Source organism: Oryctolagus cuniculus, chromosome 11, assembly GCF_964237555.1.
Source record: "Oryctolagus cuniculus chromosome 11, mOryCun1.1, whole genome shotgun sequence".
NCBI lineage: Eukaryota > Metazoa > Chordata > Mammalia > Lagomorpha > Leporidae > Oryctolagus > Oryctolagus cuniculus.
The window spans coordinates 49,645,792-49,666,540 of record NC_091442.1 but is presented as its reverse complement, the minus strand read 5'-3'; the positions used below and the strand labels follow the sequence as shown (position 1 = coordinate 49,666,540).

The 20,749-nt window shown below is 49.1% G+C and overlaps 1 protein-coding gene across 1 annotated transcript in view; it reads right to left on the bottom strand.

The window, feature by feature from the left end:
• Positions 1-20,102, bottom strand: part of PYGB (glycogen phosphorylase B) — a 44,229-nt gene extending 24,127 nt beyond the window's left edge. The window contains exons 1-3 of the mRNA XM_051834445.2: positions 19,711-20,102; positions 3,944-4,045; positions 1,457-1,535 (exon numbers count right to left, since the gene is read on the bottom strand). Of these exons, the coding sequence (XP_051690405.1) occupies positions 1,457-1,535; positions 3,944-4,045; positions 19,711-19,953 (424 nt within the window). The 5' untranslated portion in view covers positions 19,954-20,102. The remainder of the gene's footprint in view (positions 1-1,456; positions 1,536-3,943; positions 4,046-19,710) is intronic.
• Positions 20,103-20,749: the final 647 nt, after the last annotated feature.

The following is a 20,749-nucleotide window of genomic DNA, read 5'->3' as shown; positions in this document are numbered from 1 at the left end:
CATTTGGATCCATGAGATATTTTGCTGGATAGAAAGAGGTGGCATTTATGATTTTTAAAGAATTTAAGTTTAAAATCTGAAAACATAAACACATCCCTCTATAGAGACATTTACTCCAAAAAGGGGCCATGGCAAGAAGCAGTTCAGGGCCACGTCCCACTCCCATGGTCCCTACACACACATCCCCATGTCCACAACTCCTCTGCCCCAGGGACACTGTCCCTAGGAGCCCTGAACTCACAGTGAAATGAAAATCTCACCGAGATCATTATTCAACTTCCATGTTTGTTTGTCTTTAATTTGAAAGGCAAAATGGCAGAGAAAGGAGAGACAGAAAGCTTCCATCCACTGATTCACTCTCCAGATGGCCACAACAGCACAGTCTGGGCCAAGTCGAGGCCAGGAGTCTGGAGCTTCATCCAGGACCCCCACGTGGACCCAGGGGCCTAAGCCCTCAGACCATCTTCCATTGCTTTCCCAGGCCATTAGCAGGGAGCTGGATCAGAAGTGGAGCAGCTGGGCGAACTGGTGCTCTGATGTGGGATGCCGGCTTTGCAAGCAGTGGCTTAACCCGCTGCGCCATACAATACCAGCCCCCACTTCCATGTTCCCCTGCGCAAAAATAATTAAAACAGAAAACAAAATGACAACAACAAAACTGGGCGTGGTCTCCAACACTGTGGTCCAAGAGACGACCTCTTCCAAAGACACGGCTCTGATTTTGGTTCACTTAACTCTAGTAAAGCTGGGACCAGAACCACTTCCTTACCCACAGGTCCTGCTCTCAATGACTATTGGCTTCTGGACCCTGGAAAGCAGTCAGCATCTGGGACCCTGGCAGCACCAGTTTACCCGACCCTGGCAAGGCATGGTAAATGAAGTCCCCTTCCTATTATAAATGACATTTATTTCCTTTTTTTTTTTTTTTTTTTTTTTTTTAATTTGAGAGGTAGAGGCAGACAGAGAGATCCTATCTGCTGGTTTACTCCCCAAATATCATCAACGGCCAGAACCGGACCAGGCCAAAGTTGGGAGTCTGGAACTCAATCCAGATCTCCCATGTAGGCGGCAGGGACCCAAGTACTTGAGCTAACGCTGCTGCCTCCCAGGGTCTGTATTAGCAGGGAGCTGGAGTCAAGAGCCGGACCCCAGGTATCAAGCCCAGGCATTCCAACATGGGACCTGGGCATCCGAATCAGCATCTTAGTAGCTGGGCCAGATGCCCATGGCTTATTCTCAATTCCCTCCATTACCAGTAAAGGTTTTTATCTGAAGAACATGTCCACCCACCCACGCTGAGCCAATTTACTCTTCACAGAGCAGGATCAGGAGCTTGCCTGACCTTGGCCTCACCACTGGATCCCCAGACAGCCACAGACCAAAAACAGTTTACCCCAATGGAAGCAGCTACCTGCCAGCCACCCCAGGACCCCATCCCCAGGCCGGGAGCAGTTACCTGCCAGCCGCCCCAGGCCTCCGTTCCCAAGGCCAGCATCCTCCTCTATTTCCTCTAGCTCTTCCAAGTCCAACCCCAACTGCAAACAAAAACAAAATATTTTAATACTAGTTAATATTTTGTCAAACTACAGGGTGAAAGATGTTTAAATCCTGTGATCTTACTCCAAAAGTCAGAGTCTGCTTCTATTTAAACTTCAAAATATAACACTAAAATTTGATGTTAAATCAGTGCACAAAAATGCATATTTTCATATGTTTCAAAAACTACTAAGAGTTAACAATCAAACTTAGCCATGGTTTAAGAGCCAAATCCATTTACTGTCAGGTTATTAACCTATTAATTATAGTGAACATATTATAAATATGAACCCAGTGGTTTTAACAATTATCTCATTTCACATGGTCTAATGTTCTTTGTGTGACATCTTTTTAAATCAAAACTTAAAAGCAATTTTCCCCGTGGTTATTCAGGTTGTATTCAAACACTTTTGTGAGAGAGACATGGCACGTTAAAAACCAGAATGAAAGCAACACAGTCACAATTACTTAAATTGACTTCAAAACGTTCCAGGATGCAGACTGCAAGGCTGTCAGTCACAGCACAGTGCGGGTTCCACATCTGTGGACTCAACCAACCACGGATCAGAAATGACTGAGAAAAAAAATGCACCTGCACTGAACACACATGGGCTTGTTTTCAGGCCGCTACTCCTGACTAATGCAGCACAATACCCACTTACACAGCGCTTACACTGCATCAGATGACTTAAAGTGTGCAGGAAGGTGTCAGTGGGAACAATGTATACAGACAAATACCGTGTTGCTTCAGAATGTGAATATGAACTTGACAAATCACTCACACAAGTGGGATCCGTGGTTTTTCAACTTTTTGATCTTAGGGGGACTCAAAGAGCTTTAGTTTATGTGTATAATGCCTATGGATATTCATCTACTTAGATATTAAAATGCAAAAAAATTTTGAGACATATACATGAATTCATTTTTTTTTTTTGACAGGCAGAATGGACAGTGAGAGAGAAAGACAGAGAGAAGGGTCTTCCTTTGCCGTTGGTTCACCCTCCAATGGCTGCCGCGGCCAGTGCACAGTGGCCAGCGTACCGTGCTGATCCGATGGCAGGAGCCAGGTACTTACCCTGGTCTCCCACGGGGTGCAGGGCCCAAGCACTTGGGCCATCCTCCACTGCACTACCTGGCCACAGCAGAGAGCTGGCCTGGAAGAGGGGCAACCGGGACAGAATCTGGCGCCCCGACCGGGACTAGAACCCAGTGTGCCAGTGCCACAGGCGGAGGATTAGCCTATTGAGCCGCAGCGCCAGCCAGTGAATTCATTTTTAAAAAATTTTTATTTATTTATTTGAGAGGTAGAGTTACAGACAGTGAGAGGGAGAGATAGAGAGAAAAGGTCTTCCATCTGCTGATTCACTCCCCAAATGGCTTCAACAGCCAAAGGTCCAATCTGAAGCCAGGAGCCCCACATGGGTGCAGGGGCCCAAGCACTTAGGCCACGTTCCACTACTTTCTCACACCATAGCAGAGAGCTGGATCAGAAGAGGAGCAGCCAGAACATGAACTGGTGCCATATAGGATGCCACCACCACAGGCAGAGGCTTAACCTACTACGCCACAACACCAGCCCCATGAATTCATTTTTAAAATAACAAGGGCTTGTGCTGAGGTGTAGAAGATTGAGCCTCCACCTGCAACACCAGCATCTCATATGGGCAGCGGTTTGAGTCCCTGCTGCTCTACTTCTGATCCAGCTCCCTGCTCATGTGCCTAGGAGAAGCAGGGGAAGATGGACTAAGTGCTTGGGCCCCTGCACCCACAGGGGAAACCCTGCCTCTTTGGCCTGGTCCATCCCTGACCATTTAAGGAAAGGAGTGAACTAGCAGATGGAAGAACTCTGTGTCTAACTCTTTCTGTTTAACTATCAAATAAATCAATAAATTATTTATAGATATTATATATAAATATATATTTATATATTGTATATATTTATATATATATATATAAAACCAAGTGTGGGTGGCTCAGTGATCACAGGTGAACTGTGAGAGGAACACACTCACGGCGAGGAACTGTTCATGAGGAGCCCTGAGCCATGCAGTTTGTCCTGGCAGGAAGAAGCAATTCAAAACCCAAGGACCAGAAGAGGGGAACTGGGGGAAGTCTTAGCTGAATCAAGCAGAAATGAGGCACCACCACAGTCAGCCACCTTCCCCACCTGCCCCGGGAAGGCCAGGCAGGGCTATGCCTTCTTGAAACCTCCAAGCCTCAGCACCCCAACAGAACCCAATACTCGCGGATTCTTCTCCCACCCCACTCTGACCTCTCCCCTTGAGGACGCGGGGCCACCCTCACCAGGCAGGGAGAAGGTGCGGCCACTGTGTCCCCATTCTCCCAGCGTGGCACACGGTAACAGCCGGGCTCCCACGGTGGGAACGTGTGCCACGAGGTCCCGTACCTGGTAGATGGCTTCGTCACAGGCAGTCTGCAGGCCCAGGTTCACCATGGTGTTCTGCAGCGTGCGGCCCATGTAGAACTCCAGCGAGAGGTAATAGATGCGCTGAGGAGGCAGAAGCAGAATCTGAGACTTCTCACAAGTAGGGAGACTGCGGGCAACGGGGGCACTCATCAAGCCCCTGCCTAGGACCTTCATCTGTGTTAACCCCACATGGGCACCGCATGGGCAGAAAACCCACCTGCTCACATCCACCAGCCAAGGGCAGCCCAGAGCACAGCACTCTCCTCCACACCCCTTCAAGTCCCCAGGGGATCGTAAATTAGTCCTCCTTATGTGCGTCGGAGGACGGGGTCAGCTTCCACAGCTCTCCCTGCCCACATGCAGGCAGCAGGTGAGCTCCAGGGGCTCCCCCTTATGTGTGTGTGTCGGGGGTGGGGTGCAGGCAGGGCAGCTTAGTGGCTGGCTGGGCACCAGGCTCAGGACACTGGACAGACACAGCTCAGAGTGCAGCCTGGCCTCCTAATAGCTTGTGCCGTTGGGCAAGTGACGTTTTCACAAATCTTCCTTACAGAAGACTCCTAAGTAAAAAATACAGAAGGAATGAGAGGAAGAGAGAACCATCAAGTGACGGGGACAGGAGCTGAACGCCAGTCAGTGGGCACAGCATCGGGGACACACAGGGTATGTGCATGGACCCGAGGGTCTGTCCCCGGTTGCCAGCTGCTATGGTGGTTTTAACAAACGCCCAGACTTTACGTCACAGTCAGTGGGCACAGCGTCGGGGACACGCAGGGTATGTGCACGGCCCCAAGGGTCTGTCCCCAGTTACCAGCTGCTACAGTGGTTTTAACAAATGCCCAGCCTTTCTGATATTCCTCATTCCAGAAGGTGGAGTTGAATAACCCAGCCCTTTAGGGGGGCTGGACTCAGCAACTCCCTGGTAATGGTGACAGCAAGGAGCCCCAGGAGTGCCACAGCGGAGACCCCCGGCCACCACACTGCGTGACCCCTGGCCATACTGCAGTAGTTTCCCCCAAACCCACAACCCCAGAGGAACCATGAGAAAACATCCAGCAAACCCAAACTGAGGGACATGCTATGAAGTGCCTGATCAGCATGCATCAAATTTGTCAAGGTCATAGAGGGCGGGAGAGAACAGAAAACTGTCACAATCTAAGCCACATTGAGGCTTTTGGAACTAAAAAGTTAATTCAGCAAGAACACAGGACATAAGACTAGTAAAAAAATCAATTACATTATTTATAATTAATAGGTAATCACAATAGGTTAATGCAAAAATATATTGTATTGTTACAGACTAACACTAAATATTCCAAAAATGAAATGAAGAACATGATGACACAGGAAAAGCAACATGTGTACACTGGAAACAATGAAGTAATAATTAAAAAATATTAAAGAAAAGCAAAATAAATGGAAAGATAATTCGGGCTAATGGATTATAACACTAAAGGCTACAGCCATCAAGACTGCATTGTAAAAAAAAAAAAAAAAAAAGACTGCATTGTAGGGGCCAGTACTGTGGGTTAAAAGCCCTGGCCTGCAGCGCTGGCATCCCATATGGGCATCGGTTCAAGTCCCGGCTGCTCCACTTCTGATCCAGCTCTCTGCTATGGCCTGGGAAAGCAGTTGAAGACGGCCCAAGTTCTTGGGCCCCTGCACCCCTGTGGGAGACATGGAAGAAGCTCCTGGCTCCTGACTTTGGATCGGGTCAACTCCAGCCATTGCGGTCAATTGGGGACACCAATGGATAGAAGATCTCTCTGTGTCTCTACCTCTCTCTGTAACTCTGTCTTGCAAGTAAATAAAATAAATCTTAAAAAAAAAAAAATTGTGTGTGGTACAATAGCAGCGTAAGGACTGATGCATAGACCATAGGAATAGAGCCGGGAGTTCAGAAGTAAGCCCTCAGGTTTACAGTCAGCTGATTCTCGGTACAAGTGCCAAGAAACAAGGACAATTGGGTATCCACATACAAAAGAACAAAACTGGGCCCCTACCTCACACCACATGTAAAAATGGACTCAAAGTGTACAATTTTTAGAAGGAAGCATAGCAGTCAATCTTCACATACTTACATTAGGCAATGACATCAAAGGCACAATCAACCAACGAAGAAAATTAGATAGATTGGACTTTATCAAAATTGAGAACTTCTGATGGCATCAAGAAAAAGAACCCACAGAACAGGAGATAATAATGGCTGATAGCTCCTATTACTGATAAGGGATTTGTATCTAGAATATATACACAACTTAATATTAAAAAGAAATCAATTTTAAGAATTGGCAAAGGAACTGAATAGGCATTTCTCAAAAAAAAAGGTAAATATGGAAAACAAGCACATGAACAGACGTTCAGCACTACCAATCACTGTGAAAATGGAAATTAAAATCACCATGAGATACTGCAACACGCACATCCACAGGATGACGGTAACACAGACGTCGCTAAATAGCAGTGTGGGTGAGGGTAAAAGGAAATCCGAGCCTACCCATGGCCGAGGGGACTGCAAAACAAGGCAGCCAAATTGGAAACCAGACTGGTGGTTCTTCAAAAAGGGAGACACACTGTTACCATCTGGCTTGGCAATGCCACTCTAGATTTATACCTGCAACTCGAGAGGCATGACAGCTGATGTCCGCTCAAAACTGGTACATATGGGGCAGGCATGCTGCAGCGGGTTAAGGCACTGTCTGCAGCATCCCGTCTGGGCGCTGGTCCCTGTCCCAGCTGTCCACTTCTGATCCAGCTCCATGCTAATGCACCTGTGAAAGCAGCAGAAGATGGCCCAAGTGCTTCGGCCCCTGCCACCAATATGGGAGACCGGAAAAAGCTCCGGGCTCTTGGCTTCAGCTAGCCCAGCCCCTGCTGTTATGGCCATTTGAGGAGTGAACCAGCAGTTGGAAGATTTCTGTCTCTCCTTTTCTCTGTAACTCTGTGTTTAAAATAAGTAAATAAATCTTTTTTAAAGTGTATATAATAGCCAAAAGGTGGAAACAACCCAAATATCCATTAATGGTAATATAAAATGTGATATACTGATACAATGGAGTATTATTCAGCCATAAAAAGAAACCAAGTACTGACAGCTGCCACAATATAAATAAACCCTGAAAACATGGTAAATGGAAGAAGCCAGTCACAAACAACCATATATTCTATGGTTCTACTTACATGAAATGTCCCAAATGGACAGGTGTAAAGAAACAGAAAGTAGACTGTGGAAGGCCAAGGGCAGAGAGAGTTTGGGCTGGTGAGATTTAAAAGGTACAGGGTTTCTTCTGGGGTGACGAAAAAGTTCTGAAACAGGTGGTGGTGATGGAGGTACAACTGTGAATACACATGACCTGAAAGCTTTCAATAAACAGTAATGGTAACCAAATTTTACCTAAAAACAGCTCTAAGCAAAAGAGCAATAAATAGTATTTCAAAATGTCACAGGTTCCAATCAAGTAAACATTGAAATGTCACACTGTTCCCCATAAACATGTACAATTCCTTATGTCAGTTAAAAAAAAACACACAGGGCCAGTGTTATTGCATACTGAGTTAAGCCATTGTATACGGCACCAGCATCCCATATAGGGGCTGATTTGAGTCCCTGCTGCTCCACTTCTGACCCACGTCCCAGCTAATGGCCTGGGAAAGCAGCAGAAGATGGCCCACGTGCTTGGGATCCTGGCACCCACTGGGAAACCCAGATGAAGCTCCCGGCTCTGGCCTGGCCCAGCCCTAGCCATTGCAGCTTTTTGGGGAGTGAATGAGCAGATGCAAGATCGATCTCTTCTCTCTCTCTCTCTACCTCTGCCTTTCAAATAAACAAAACAAATCTTTATTTTTAACAAAAAAGAAGAAAAGAAAACTGACTGACTGTAAGAAAACATAGGTGGAAACTCAGCGGACGCTGGAGCAGAAAATGGGCCTGTGCTCCACTCAAAACCAAGCTGCAGCTGGGGACGAGGTGCACACTTCACTGTGGGCTCCAGCCTTCTGACACCAAGAAAAGGCTCAAGCACTTTCCCATGTGCAAACACAGCACACACACACACTTGCAAGTGCAAACACGCCCAACACGCACATTTCATGTGCACACTCACAAGTGCAAACACACCGAACATGCAGATTTCATGTACACACAAGTGCAAACACACCCAACGTGCACATTTCACGTGCACATTTGCAAATGCAAACACACCCAACATGCAGATTTCATGTACACACTCGCAGTGCAAACACACCCAGCACAAGAGTTTGCACACACGCATGCTCATGTGCACACACATAAAACTGGGAATGTGGGAGAGGCCACTGCCTCCAGGTTGCACACACACAGCCCCAGCGTCCAGCTGCAAAGAGCTGGCCCCGGGGAGTGGCACTTACAGAGGATAGAGGACTCACATGCTGAAAATACAAACAGGAAGACAGAACAGGAAGTACAGGGAAAGATCTCTCATCACTCACCAAGCAATATTCATACAGAGACTTGCCAAGAAGTCAAGAAACAAACGCTAAGGCTACAGAAGGATCCGACCCAGCACAGAAAGGAAGTAAAACAAGTGAGTCAAAAAACCACTGAAGGAAGATGCCCCTGAATAGAAACAAGGACAAAACTGAGAAGAAAAACCCTGGCTGAAGAAAACAGAACCAAATGGGAGAAGCATGAAAAGGACTGGGGAGAAAAACACTGAGATGGAAGACGAGGGACACCAGGATCTGCACAGTCAGTCATCCTGGAAAAAAAGGACACTGGACAAGTGGCTAAAACTGTTGTCAACATGAAACTTACGAAAACGGCACAAACTGAAAAGGCAAACACACAAAATCAAGAGTTCATCCTTGGCGGTCTATTTTTACTATTTCAAACACTTTTTAAAAAAGATTTCTTTATTTACTAGAAAGAGTTACAGAAAGAGAAAGAGGGAGAGGGAGAGAGAGACAGAGAGAGATCTGCTGTCTGCTGGTGCACGCCCCGAATGGCCGAACTGGCTAGGGCTGGGCCAGATTGAAGCCAAGAGACAGGAACTTCATCTGGGTCTCCCTGCGTGGGAGACTCGAAAGAAGCTCCTGGCATCAGATTGGCACAGCTCCAGCTATTGCAGCCATTTGGGGACTGAACATGGGTGGCAGGGGCCCAAACACTTGGGCCATCTTCTGCTACTTTTCCCAGGCCATTAGCAGGGAGCTGGATTGGAAGTGCAGCAGCCGTGACACAAACCAGTGCTCATATGGGATGCGGGTCTACTATTTTGACCATTTCGAATGTATGCTTTCAAAAAACATTATCTAAATTCCAACATCTCTTACATCATAAAGACATACAGCAGTGTCATGAATGAATCCTTACAGCAGCCAGCAACACAACTGCTGTTGCTCTCTATTGCTTCTTGCCAATTTTCATCATCTTGGGCTTTATTTACACTTGAGCCAACTCATTATTCCGTAGGGATTTCCCTAGCATTCAGCCACCCCTCTCACAAAGGAGGCCATGAGCACTGTCCAGGCAGGATTTACAAACACACAGGGTCTACCTGGACCTCAGCAGGCTGACAAAACAATGTGAGTTAAGGCTTCAAGCGCAATCATTTCCTTTTCTGGCTAATAGTAACCCTTCTTGTCCTCATGGGATACACAAGACCCCCAGTGGATGCTTGAACCTGCAGACAGTAACAAACCCTAGGTACCCTGGGCTTTCTCCTATAAGTACACACCTATGATACAGCTTAATTTACAAATTAGGCATTATAAGAGACTAGCAATAATGGAATAATTCTAACAGTAGCCTATAATCAGAGTGATATTTAGGGTGGGCATTGTGACTCAATGGGTCAAGCCTCCACTTGGGAAGCTGGTATCCCACATCAGAGTACCTGGGATCGAGTCCCACCTCCACTTCATAGCCAGTCTCCTGCTAATATGCACCCTAGGAGGCAGCAGATAGTGGCTCAAGTACTTGGGTATACTTGCCAAGCACGTGGGACACCTGGATGGAGTTCCAGGCTCTGGCCAGGTCCAGCCCAGATACTATGAACATCTGGGGAGTCAACTAGGAGACAAAAGATCTTTGTTCTGGCTTTCAAGTAAATAAAAAAAAAAAGTGTGTGTATATATGTATATACACACACATATTTTAGGATTACTTTATTTGAAAGGTAGAAAAATTGGGGGGTGGGAGGGAAGGGGGCAGAGAGTCTTCCAGGCTATGGTTCACTCACAAAATGGCCACAACGGCTAGGGCTGGGCCAGGTTGAACTCTAGGGTCAGGAACTCCATCCAGGTCTCCCACATGGGTGGTAGGAGCCCAAGCACTTAGGCCATATTTTGCTTTCCCAAGCCATTAGCAGGGAGCTGGATCAGAAGCAAAGGAGCTGGGAATCTAACTGATGCTGTGATACAGACATGAGATGTCACTCTTACATGCGATGAAGGTGTTGGAAGTGGTGGCTTAACCCACTGAGCCACAAGGCCGGTACCAAATAAATATATTTTTATAAAAAGTTATATGAGTGTGATGTTTCCCTCCCAAATATCATATTGTGCTATAGATCTCTTATTTTTTTAGAGATTTATATTTGTTTTTATTTATTTGAAAGACAGAGTTACAGAGAGAAGTAGAGACACACAGAGAGAGGTCTTCCATCCACTGTTTCACTCCCCAAATGGCTGCAATGGCCGAAGCAGAGCTGATAAAGTCAGGAGCCAGGAGCTTCGAGGTCTCACAGGAGGGTACAGGACTTGGGCCATCTTCAACTGCTTTCCCAGGCCACAGCAGAGAGCTGGATCAGAAGAGGATCAGCCAGGACTCAAACCAGCGCCCAAATGGGATGCTGGCACTTCAAGCCAGGGCTTTTACCCGCTGTGCCACAGTGCCACAGCACCAACCCCTAGGCTACAGACTTTAGTAAAACCTCATCACACAATTTTCTTTCCATAAAGTCAAGAATTCTCATCTTTTCATGTACAGGAAGCACTTTCCAGCTTCTCTCTGGTGTATCTGAAATGCCAGCATCACCATTCCTGTGCTCTGGGGCCATTATTACCTGAACACAAGCAGGGTGACCCTGCAGCAGCTGATCTGATAACTGAGGCAGCTACTAGGTGACTACTGGGCAAGTAGTGCACACAGCGTAGATACACAGCACAAAGGCAGGATTCAGCTGGGCAGAAGAGCGTGAAATGACCCAGGGTCTCATCACACTACTTGGAATGGCATGCAAATTAAAACTTACCAAGTGTGTATTTCTGTAATATTTGCAGACCTTGGTCGGCCACAGGTAAGTGAAACCATGGAAAGCAAAACCAAGGACAAGGAGAGCTACTGTAGACGCAAGGCCTGTTTATTCCTGTCTACTTTCGAAAGGCTTTAGAAAGCTGTCCGATCAGGAATGTGAGCAAGATATTTTTATTATCCTCTTATCTTAAAATGTGTGGCTACTTCAAAGTTCCTGTAGTGTGGTCTTTCTGCAGAAGTCTGTAACTTATCTAGTTCCGGTTAACAGGTCATCTCCAAGAGCTTGGTTATCTCTAGTTCTGAGGCAGGCCCTTTTTCTGCCAAGGGCCCTTTTGTGGATATTTATGACATCATTCATGGGCCATACAAAATTATCAACATAAAATTTGGCCTGCTATGGATTTAATGAATGTTGAGTCCCGCCTGCTGGTGCCTTGGCTGGGCCAGACCAAAATGATGTCCCAGGCCTGGGTGTTCCCCACCCCTATTCTAAGGGATGGATACTGAGGCAGAAAACAAGATGCCTACACTTGAAACCTTTGGATCTCTTCTAATTTTCCAAGCTGAATGCAGATGCCAGGGGTTTGCAGGCAGCCTCCTACTGTAGCCCTATATAAGCAGGAGCCACAGTGGTATGTGCCTGGGGCCCCAATCCCAGCCTTCTGGGAAGACTGTGGGGCCAGCATTTGCTGAGCACCGCCTTGGGCCCTGCTAGGCCATGAGCTCAGAGGCTTTGTTGCTGTTTTGGGGTTTGGGTGACTTGTTTTAATTTAAGAACTTTCACAGTTTCCTCAACGTGTTGATTTTTTTCTTGGTTTCCCTCTGATGGTGCAGAGTGAACTATGCAACTGAAAGAGGCTTACTAGAGCAGGCTGGCCATAAAACACACACTCCAGTCATTCAGGGCTCAACCCCAGCCCCCTGAGAACGCCTGGGCCCCTACACTGTCCGCTCCTGCTCACCACACCAAGTTTCCAAGAGATGTGCAGAGCCTATAGGCAGGGAGGCAGTTCTGGGGTGGGGGTCGGGGGGAATGTGAGGGCATAGCTTTGTCCATGCAGTCACCTAGCAGCTCAGCTCTTCAATGGCCGTGATCCTGCCACTGCAGGTCCACGGTGTCAACCCAGGCACTATTCAGCCTCTCCTCACTCTCAACCCATGCAGCCCCTCCTGTGCACGTGGACAGGGCTTCCCTCATCTGCATCAGCAGAATGATGGCAGGACCCTCAGCCTCTTGGAGCAACAGCAAAGCTCTCGGCAGGGGGCTGCCGCTGCAGGGTGGGGGTGAGGCTGGACTTGGTGTTTCATCTTTCTCGTATGGGCCCTTCCGGGAATGTGACCCACAGCAAGTGCCAAGTGGCCTAGAGGCAGCCATTTTTGTAAAACTGCATTTAATTTATTAGATGCAAAGCTACACCAGCAGGCAAATCACAGAAAAGCATGAACAAAGCTCTTTGACACCGACGAGTGAAAATATGATCAGTGCAGCATTTCAGGGATAACTGGTCTCTGCAGAAATGCTACCAACAAGCAGAGCCACATTTTTCTTTAAAAAAAATGTAAGATTTATTTAATTATTTGAAAGATAGACATACACACACACACACACACACACACACACACATCTTCCATCTGCTGGTTCACAATTCCCCACAATAGTGAGGGCTGGGCTAGACTGAAGTCAGCAGCCAGGAACTCCACCAGGTCTCCCACATGGGAGGGGCCCCAGTACTTGGGCTGTCATCTGCTGCTTTCCCAGGTGCATTAGCAAGGAGCTGGATGGGAAGAGGAGTACCCAGGACCTGAACAGGTGCTCCGATGTGGGATGCCAGCATCGCAGGCAGCGGCTTAACCTGCTGTGCCACATGCAGGCCCCAAGCTTTTGCTCTTTCCACAATCAGGATCAATAGAATTGAGGCAATCTCCTTACAGGATCTGTAACGAGAGTCCACTCAGCAGAGGCGTCTGAATGTCACCTGTCAGAGGACAGAGAGGACTTTTCCAGCACTCAGGCAACAAAGATGTTGGTGACAGAAAGGACCTAATGCCACAGGCGGAGCTGGTCTGAGACTCATGCTCCGGCACCCAGGGAAACTCATGTCTCTTGTCCACCTCAACTCTGCTGGGGCTGCCACACCTCCACAAACCAGCTGCCACCATGCATTGGCCAAGCAGGCAGAGTGGCTCCCACGGCAGCCTTCCTCCTCCCAACCCAGGGCACTGTGGCCAGGACAGAGCTAACTCTGACATGACACAGGATGTAGACCACTGATGCAGCTTAGAGGCCAATGAGCCCATGTTTAGGGCCTCCAACTGCACCACAGCTGCCTTCCTTGGCTGGACCTTTGCCCTCCAGCCTCACGCCTGTGAGCTGAGCCGCCCCCGACATCACCCAGTGCAAACCAGAGGCCCCTCCCACCTGCCAGACACCAAGGCTTGCCCTTGTGCTCCCTGGCCTGGTCACAGCATCCTCTCAGCTAAAGGTGTTTCTAGAGGTCCTCCCGGGAGAGGTGTGTACACCCCTCCTGCATTGGCTGCTAGGGTACAAGGATTTTCTGCACATCTCTCAAGCTCTCGCCTTGGGAAGCCACACACAAGCACTTCCAGCTAGCCCTGTGTAGGGAGGCTTGGCAGGTTTTCCTCCACATGGAGTGTGCATTTCCTTTCCACTCCAGGTAACCGGTACCTGGGACTAGAACCCAGGGCTGTTTGCTCAGTCCATTTTGAAAATGTAAATACAATGCAATTCTAGAACTTTAGAATTCCCAGGGACCTTGGAGGCCACTGAATTCTGCAGAAACTATGTTTCTTTGCCTGCGATGACATTACAATTTTACAACCCTCTCTTTTCTGCCAGTCCTGCTGTGAGGCTCTAGCAAACATCTACCCCACCGTGTCCCTGAGCCAGACAGGAATGGAAACCATCTGCCATCACTGGTAGATAAGCCAGGGCTTAATCAGGCTATACCACGTGATCTGGACCACATCAAACTACATTCATCACCAGTTTTTGTAGTTGTTGTTTTTTTAAACATTTATTTTATTTATTTGAAAGGCAGAGTTAGAGAGAGAGAGAGAGAAATATCTTCCATCTGCTTGCTTACTCCCCAAATGGCCACAACATCTGGGGCTGGGCCAGTCCAAACCCAGCAGCCAGGAGCTTCCTCTGGGTCTCCCACATGGGTAGGCAGGGGCCCAAGCACTTGGACCATCCTCGGCTGCCTTCCCAGGTACATCAGCAGGGAGCTGGTTAGAAGTAGAGCAGCCAGGACATGAACTGGAACACATACAGGATGCCGATGTCACAGGCAGCAGCTTCACCTGCTACGACACAATGCCAGCCCCTATCACTAGTTTTTAAACAGCTACCTTCATCTTTCATTTTTAAGCTATGTTTGAAGACTGACAAAAGCCACTCAGCTACAAGAAAAAACACATATCTTTCATACAGCACACTGTTAAGCCAAATTTTTCTATTGTCCGATTACCTATGCTTCTGTGTTCTCTTCCCTTTACTGTACCCTAGGAGCCCCATGCTGGATACTGTGGAGAAAGAGCCAACTTCTCTCCTGCTGTCCACCTGTCACATCTCAGAACCTCAAGGGCTTCTACTGGGCTAACCACCTGTTCAGTTTCATGAAGAAAAAAAAAAAAACTAAGTATAATCTGAAAAGACACAAAGTTCTCTCCATTTCCTTATTTGTGCTCCTTTTTTTGTTTTTTGTTTGTTTTTGTACATATCAGTGGGGCAGCTAGGGTGGAGCTGAGCAAGACCTACAGAAGACCGCACTGGGTCAGCGTGAACAGCAAGAGCTTCCCCACTGTCCTGAGGGCTGTATAACAAGGTCCCTGCTTTTCAGGGGCACATGCTCAAGTTTTTAAGGGTAAAAGGTCATCATCAAGGCTGCAACTTACTTTCAAATGGTTCTGAGAAAACAATGCAGTTTACTTAGAGACAAAGTAACACCTAAGTAATGTGTTAAAATGTTTAATATTTGGGGAGTCTGGGGGGAAAGCATTATGGAGACTCTATTCTTTTAATCTATTTATTTATTATATACAAGTTTTTATTTTAAAAAATGTACGTATTCACTTGAAAGACTGAGAGGGATTGGGGGGAAGATCTTCCATCTGCCATCTACTCTGGTTCACGCCCCCAATGGCAGCAATGGCCATGCTAGGAGCCAGCAACTCCATCTGGGTCTCTCATGTGGGATACAGAGGCCCAAGCGCTTGGGGGATCATTTGCTGTTTTCCCAGGCACATTAGCAGGAAGCTGGATCAGAAGCAGAGCAGCAGAAACTCAAACCAGAGCCCCAACATAGGATGCCTGCATCGCAGGTAGTGTTCCAAAGTCTCTAAGCCATGGTATCAAATGATGAGAACTCAGGAGGAGGCCTGAAGTGTGACTGGCATCCAAGCCGGGGCAGGCTTATAGGACTGAGCCCTCAACCCGTGGGAGCTGATGCCAAATCAAGCAGACAAGTGTCAGAATTGAGCCTGGAGCCGGTGCTGTGGCATAGTGGATGCCTGCAGTGCCACCATCCCATTTGGGTGTCAAGTCCCGGCTGCTTCATTTCCGATCCAGCTCTATGCTATGGCCTGGGAAAGCAGTAGAAGATAGTCCAAGTGTTTAGACCCCTGCACCCACATAGGATAACTGGAAGAAGCTCCTGGCTCCTGGCTTCAGAGTGGCACAGCTCTGGGCATTGAGGCCACTGGGGAGTGAACCACTGGATGGAAGACCCCCGCCCCCTGTAACTATGCCTTTCAAATAAATAAATAAATCTTAAAAAAAAAAAAATTGAGCCTAACTGTAGGAGACCCCATTGGAGTCCACCATGACCTGCAAAACCGGCTGTGTGGAGAACACCTCCACACAGAGGCTCACCCACATGATGGAAAGTGCTCTGCTGTATTCTAAACCCACTGCCTTCTGTGTCAAGCTCATCTAAAAATCACCCTCAGAGAAACATCCAGAGTATTAACTGACATCGGGGAGCAGAGGCCACACTGCTAAGCACAGTCCTTGCACACACACTGGCAGACATGTGAGTCTGGTAAAAAATGGCTTCACCCGGCCTTCCATGTGACTGCCAGTCAGGGCCATCAGCAACACAAAACAGCCGCCGATCACCAGCTCCTGGCCAGAGAAGGCCACTCTGCTGTCAGGAAGCCTACCCATGGGGTTCAAGGTCAGCTTCACACGGCCAAGTGGGAGCACATGACAACTAGGAGTGCTGAGAGATACCAGCGGCCAGTCCCACCACTGATTAAAACAAAATCCCAGGACAGCCAGGGCTGCAAAACACTGCTCTAGATTATCTTCCTTTAACCGCTGTGTCCAGCCAGGCCGTAAGACTAGGCGTATTCACTGCGATGATCCTATTAGAAATACTTAAGATGGCAGTCGGGGCCCTGTGGTAGAGCTGCGGTCACACCACGCGCTTATGGGAACAAGCCACAGTAAAGTGATTATGGACGCACTGCAGTGCATCATCACGGGGCATATGCTGTAACAGAGACCCACAGAAGAAACCACACACCCGCCCATGCAGACATGGCAGCAGGGATCCTGGCAAGGGGCGCCAGTGGCTCAAGCTGCCAAAACGTTCAGACTGTGTTTTGTGTCCTGACCTTGTACCTGAATTTAACCTGAACTTCCACCCTTACTATTTCATCCTGATTTTACCTCTTTTTAAATACATATATGTACATATATTATTTATTTATTTATTTGAAAGGCAGAGAGAGAGTATGTGTTCCTGTTGTTGGTTTACTCCCCAAATGCCAACAACAGCTAGGTTTGAGCCAGGCCAAAACCAGGAGCCAAGAACTCAATCCAAGTCCCCACGTGGGAGCAAGGGACCTGAGTACTTGAGTCATCAGCAGTTGCCCGCCAGGATGTGCAACAGCAGGAAGCTGGAACCAGGATGCATCAGGCCTGAAACGCAGGCACTGTGACACAAGCACAGAGTCCCAAGCAGGATCTTCACTACTACACACAAGTACTTCCCCAATGTTCTCTTCACAGTCTTCCATTAATTCAAGCCTTGTGCGGTACATCTTGGTTAAGCATCCTCAAATTCTTTCTGTATCGAGCTGCAATCAATTTAAAAAATGGAAATATTTTACAAGCAAACACAAAACCCTTATAGTTCAGAATGGGAAGAGACAAATAGATCACCTAGCTCAATGGCCCCTTGTTTTAAAGATGAAAAAAATGTTAATGGCCAAGAAAGGTTAAGAATCCATCCAGGGGCCAGTGCTGTGGTGTAGTGGGTAAAGCATCCGCTGGCAAATGCCAGCTGCAGGTTCGAGCCCCAGCTGCTCCACTTCCAATCCAGCTCCCTGCTAATGGGCCTGGGAAAGCAGCAGAAGATGGTCCAAGTCCTTGGGACCCTGCACCCATGTGGGAGACCTGGAAAAAGTTCCTAGCTCCTGGCTTCAGATGGGCCCAGCTCTGGCTGTTGCAGCCATTTGGGGAATGAACCAGCAGACAAAAGATCTCTCTCTCTGCCTCTGCCAAATAAATAAATCTTAAAAAAAAAAAAAAAGAAAAGAAAAAGAAAAAGAATCCATCCAAGCATCCAAGGTTACGGTCACACAGAACAATAGTAAAGCCAGGACTGAAAGGAGTTTGGACTCATGTGCAGCAGTCCCTTACCGCCCTGCTCTTGCTGTTCCTGGGTTCAGAGTGGAGTTCCCGGGCTGGGGCAGCAGCGTCAGGCCGGAACTTCCAAAAACCCACAAGATATCCAGTACGTGCTGCCTCTTGCGAGCACAAACCTGAACGTTAGGCAGACTTTCTGACTGTGTCTGCCAGACAGGTGGCATGAGAAACCTCCCTCGGAGCACTCCTTTCTATTGTTTTTGCCGTTACTAAAATAAAGCACCAGGAGAGTTATGAAACAATGGGTTCAGCACGATAGAATTTGTGTAATGAAAACAAGCGCATCGATCAGTCCAGAAAAAAAGATGGGAACGCAAAACATGGATGGCATTTCCAATGTTATCACTAAGTGAGAGTACAGCTAATATTTTCCTTCTGGTTTACCTGTGTTGCCAAATTTTTACTCCAGTAGGCACAGGACTTGCAAAAATTGTTTTAAAAGATGTATTTTAAAAGAGTGTCATCCCAACAAGTGTCTGAGGCCCTTCCTAGGGTTTGGGGGAAGGTACGGGAGGCCCTGCAGCGTTTTGAAATTGGAAACTTCCCCGTGGCTCAGAGTCTCTGGCAGGCTATTGCTGCTCCATTATCTGCAAACACAGAACTCTGCAGAGACAGACAAGTCGCCAGCCCAATTTCCTGCTTCTAGGTGGCCTTTGGATGGAGAACAGGCAAACAGCTAAGAGAAAGGGGTCCTCCTGACCGCTCGCTGTGGACCAGGAAGCTGATTCCCTTGAAGGTCATTTCCGTAATCTCTGAGCCCACTGCTGGCTTCCCCAGGATTGAATCACACACAAACACACTAACAGGGGCCCCAGGGTGGGTGCTGCTCCAACCCCTCCCCGGGAGAAATGTCCATGAGAGGCAGGCAAAGCTGTACCCTCGCCATCTGCTGCCTGGACAATAAAAATGATGGTGCACATCCAAGCTTCTCCATCAACAGGGAATTCTGGGGGAGCCGCTGCCTCTTGGCCAGTGTGCCTGGCAGCTGTCCCAAGCCCTTGTTGTAATAACCTGTTTTAGCCATTTTGCTGTGTGCTGTCTTGCATACTCAATAGGAGTGGCCCAACTGGCGGCATCCTAACAACGTTGTTCATTCCGCTCTGTTTCAGAAAAGAGTGCCCCAGAGTAAGTGTGGAAAAACAATGAGCCTCACTGTTTGCAATTATTACACAAATCTTAACGCAGGGCAGAAACAGCCTAAAATACCATCAACAAAGCAAGTGTCCTGCATCCGGGTGCCTATCGCATATCTGATCTCTGCAAACTGGCCTCGGGCCTGCACACGCGCCCTGTCCTCCCAATTTCCGCCCTACCTTCGTAGAGGGGAGACACTGCTCAAGCGTGCAAAAAAACCAGGCTGTCCACCCTTATAACACGCCTATCAAACTGAAAACACAAAGTGCTTTTCTTTTTTTTTATTTTTGCCTTGGAAAGCTGCCTGAAGTGCCAAAGTTGCAAATATTTATGAATGAAAAAAGTCACAAAATTATATTTTAAAAATTTAAAAATACAAGGAGCTGGAAAGACACTTTTTTTTTTTTAAACGGTTAAGAGTCCCAGGGGGCTCTCAGGGACTGGTGTATTTTTCTACCGCAAACAAATGTGTGCAAGATGTAAAAACAAACAGCAACCGCTAAGGCGAGCTCCGTGAACTTTAACCGAGTCTCTCCCAGGAAGGTGCGGGCAGGCACCGCAAGAGCGTCTCCCAACCAGCCCGGCCAGGAACAGCTCCTACACCCGCCAGGCTCCAGGCCCCGCGCGGTGCGGCGCCTGCGGGATCAGCCCGCCCGCACGGCCCGGAACTCGGCGTCCCAGGCGCGGGGACCCCCGGGCCCGCCTCACCTTGGGGTCGCGCTCGTAGTAGTGCTGCTGCGTGCGGATCCAGCGGCCCACCAGGTGGTCGCGCACCGTGTGCGCCAGCGCGAAGAAGTAGTCGCGGGGCGTGGCCACGTTGCGGTCCTTGACCAGCGTGAAGTGCAGGTGCCGGTTGAAGCTCTTGCGCACCTCGGCCACGTCGCCCAGCCCCGCAAGGCCGCGGACGCTGATCTGCTTCCGCTTCTCGCTGTCTGTCAGCGGCTTAGCCATCGCGCCGGCCGCAGGGCGCGGAGAGGCGGCAGGCGAGGAGAACGGCGAGGCGACGCGAACGCCGAAGGATGCTGCACCCGCTCTGGCACCAGGCACTGCGGCGTTGGCTGGCGGGCACCGGCGGGCTGGTCGCGCCTGCGCCCTGCGCCGGGGCGGGGCCTGGCGGGGCAGGGGCGGGGCACGCCGCGGGGCGGGGCCACGAGGAGGAGCGAGCCCTCCGGCGAGGCTGGGACGGGAACTCGGGGCGGGGCCTGGCGCGGTGGGGCGGGGCCGCGAAGAGGAGAGAGCCCTCCGGTGGGGCTGGGACGGGAACTCGGAGCGGGGCCTGGCGGGGCAGGGGGCGGGGCCGAGCCGCGAGGCGGGGCCTCGAGGAGACTGGAAGCCTCAAGCGCGGCTGGAGGAGGGGCCGCGCGGCGAGACGGGGCCGAGAGAAGAGAGGCTGGGGGCGGGGCCGCGAGAGGAGGCACCTCTGGCAGGCTGGGGCGGGGCCTCGTTGGCCCTGTCTTCTAACTGAACACAAGCTGGCGGGCTGCCCCCTCAGGCCTCTGGCCCCGCTGCCCGCGCGTGGGGAGGAATAGCCTCTGAGGAAGCAGAAGCTCGCTTATATTGAGACAGTGCGCATCAGCCTGCCCATCCCGACGAGGTGACCCCCCGGAAGACCCAGCTGCAGAGGAACCGGACACCACATTGATTTCCTGTCCACGGGCCCCTCACCCGCAGAAACCTCTGGCGCTTTGCATCCACTTAAGGCATCCCAGTTCCCGGCAGTGATTCAGCCTTGTGGTGCCCAAGGCGG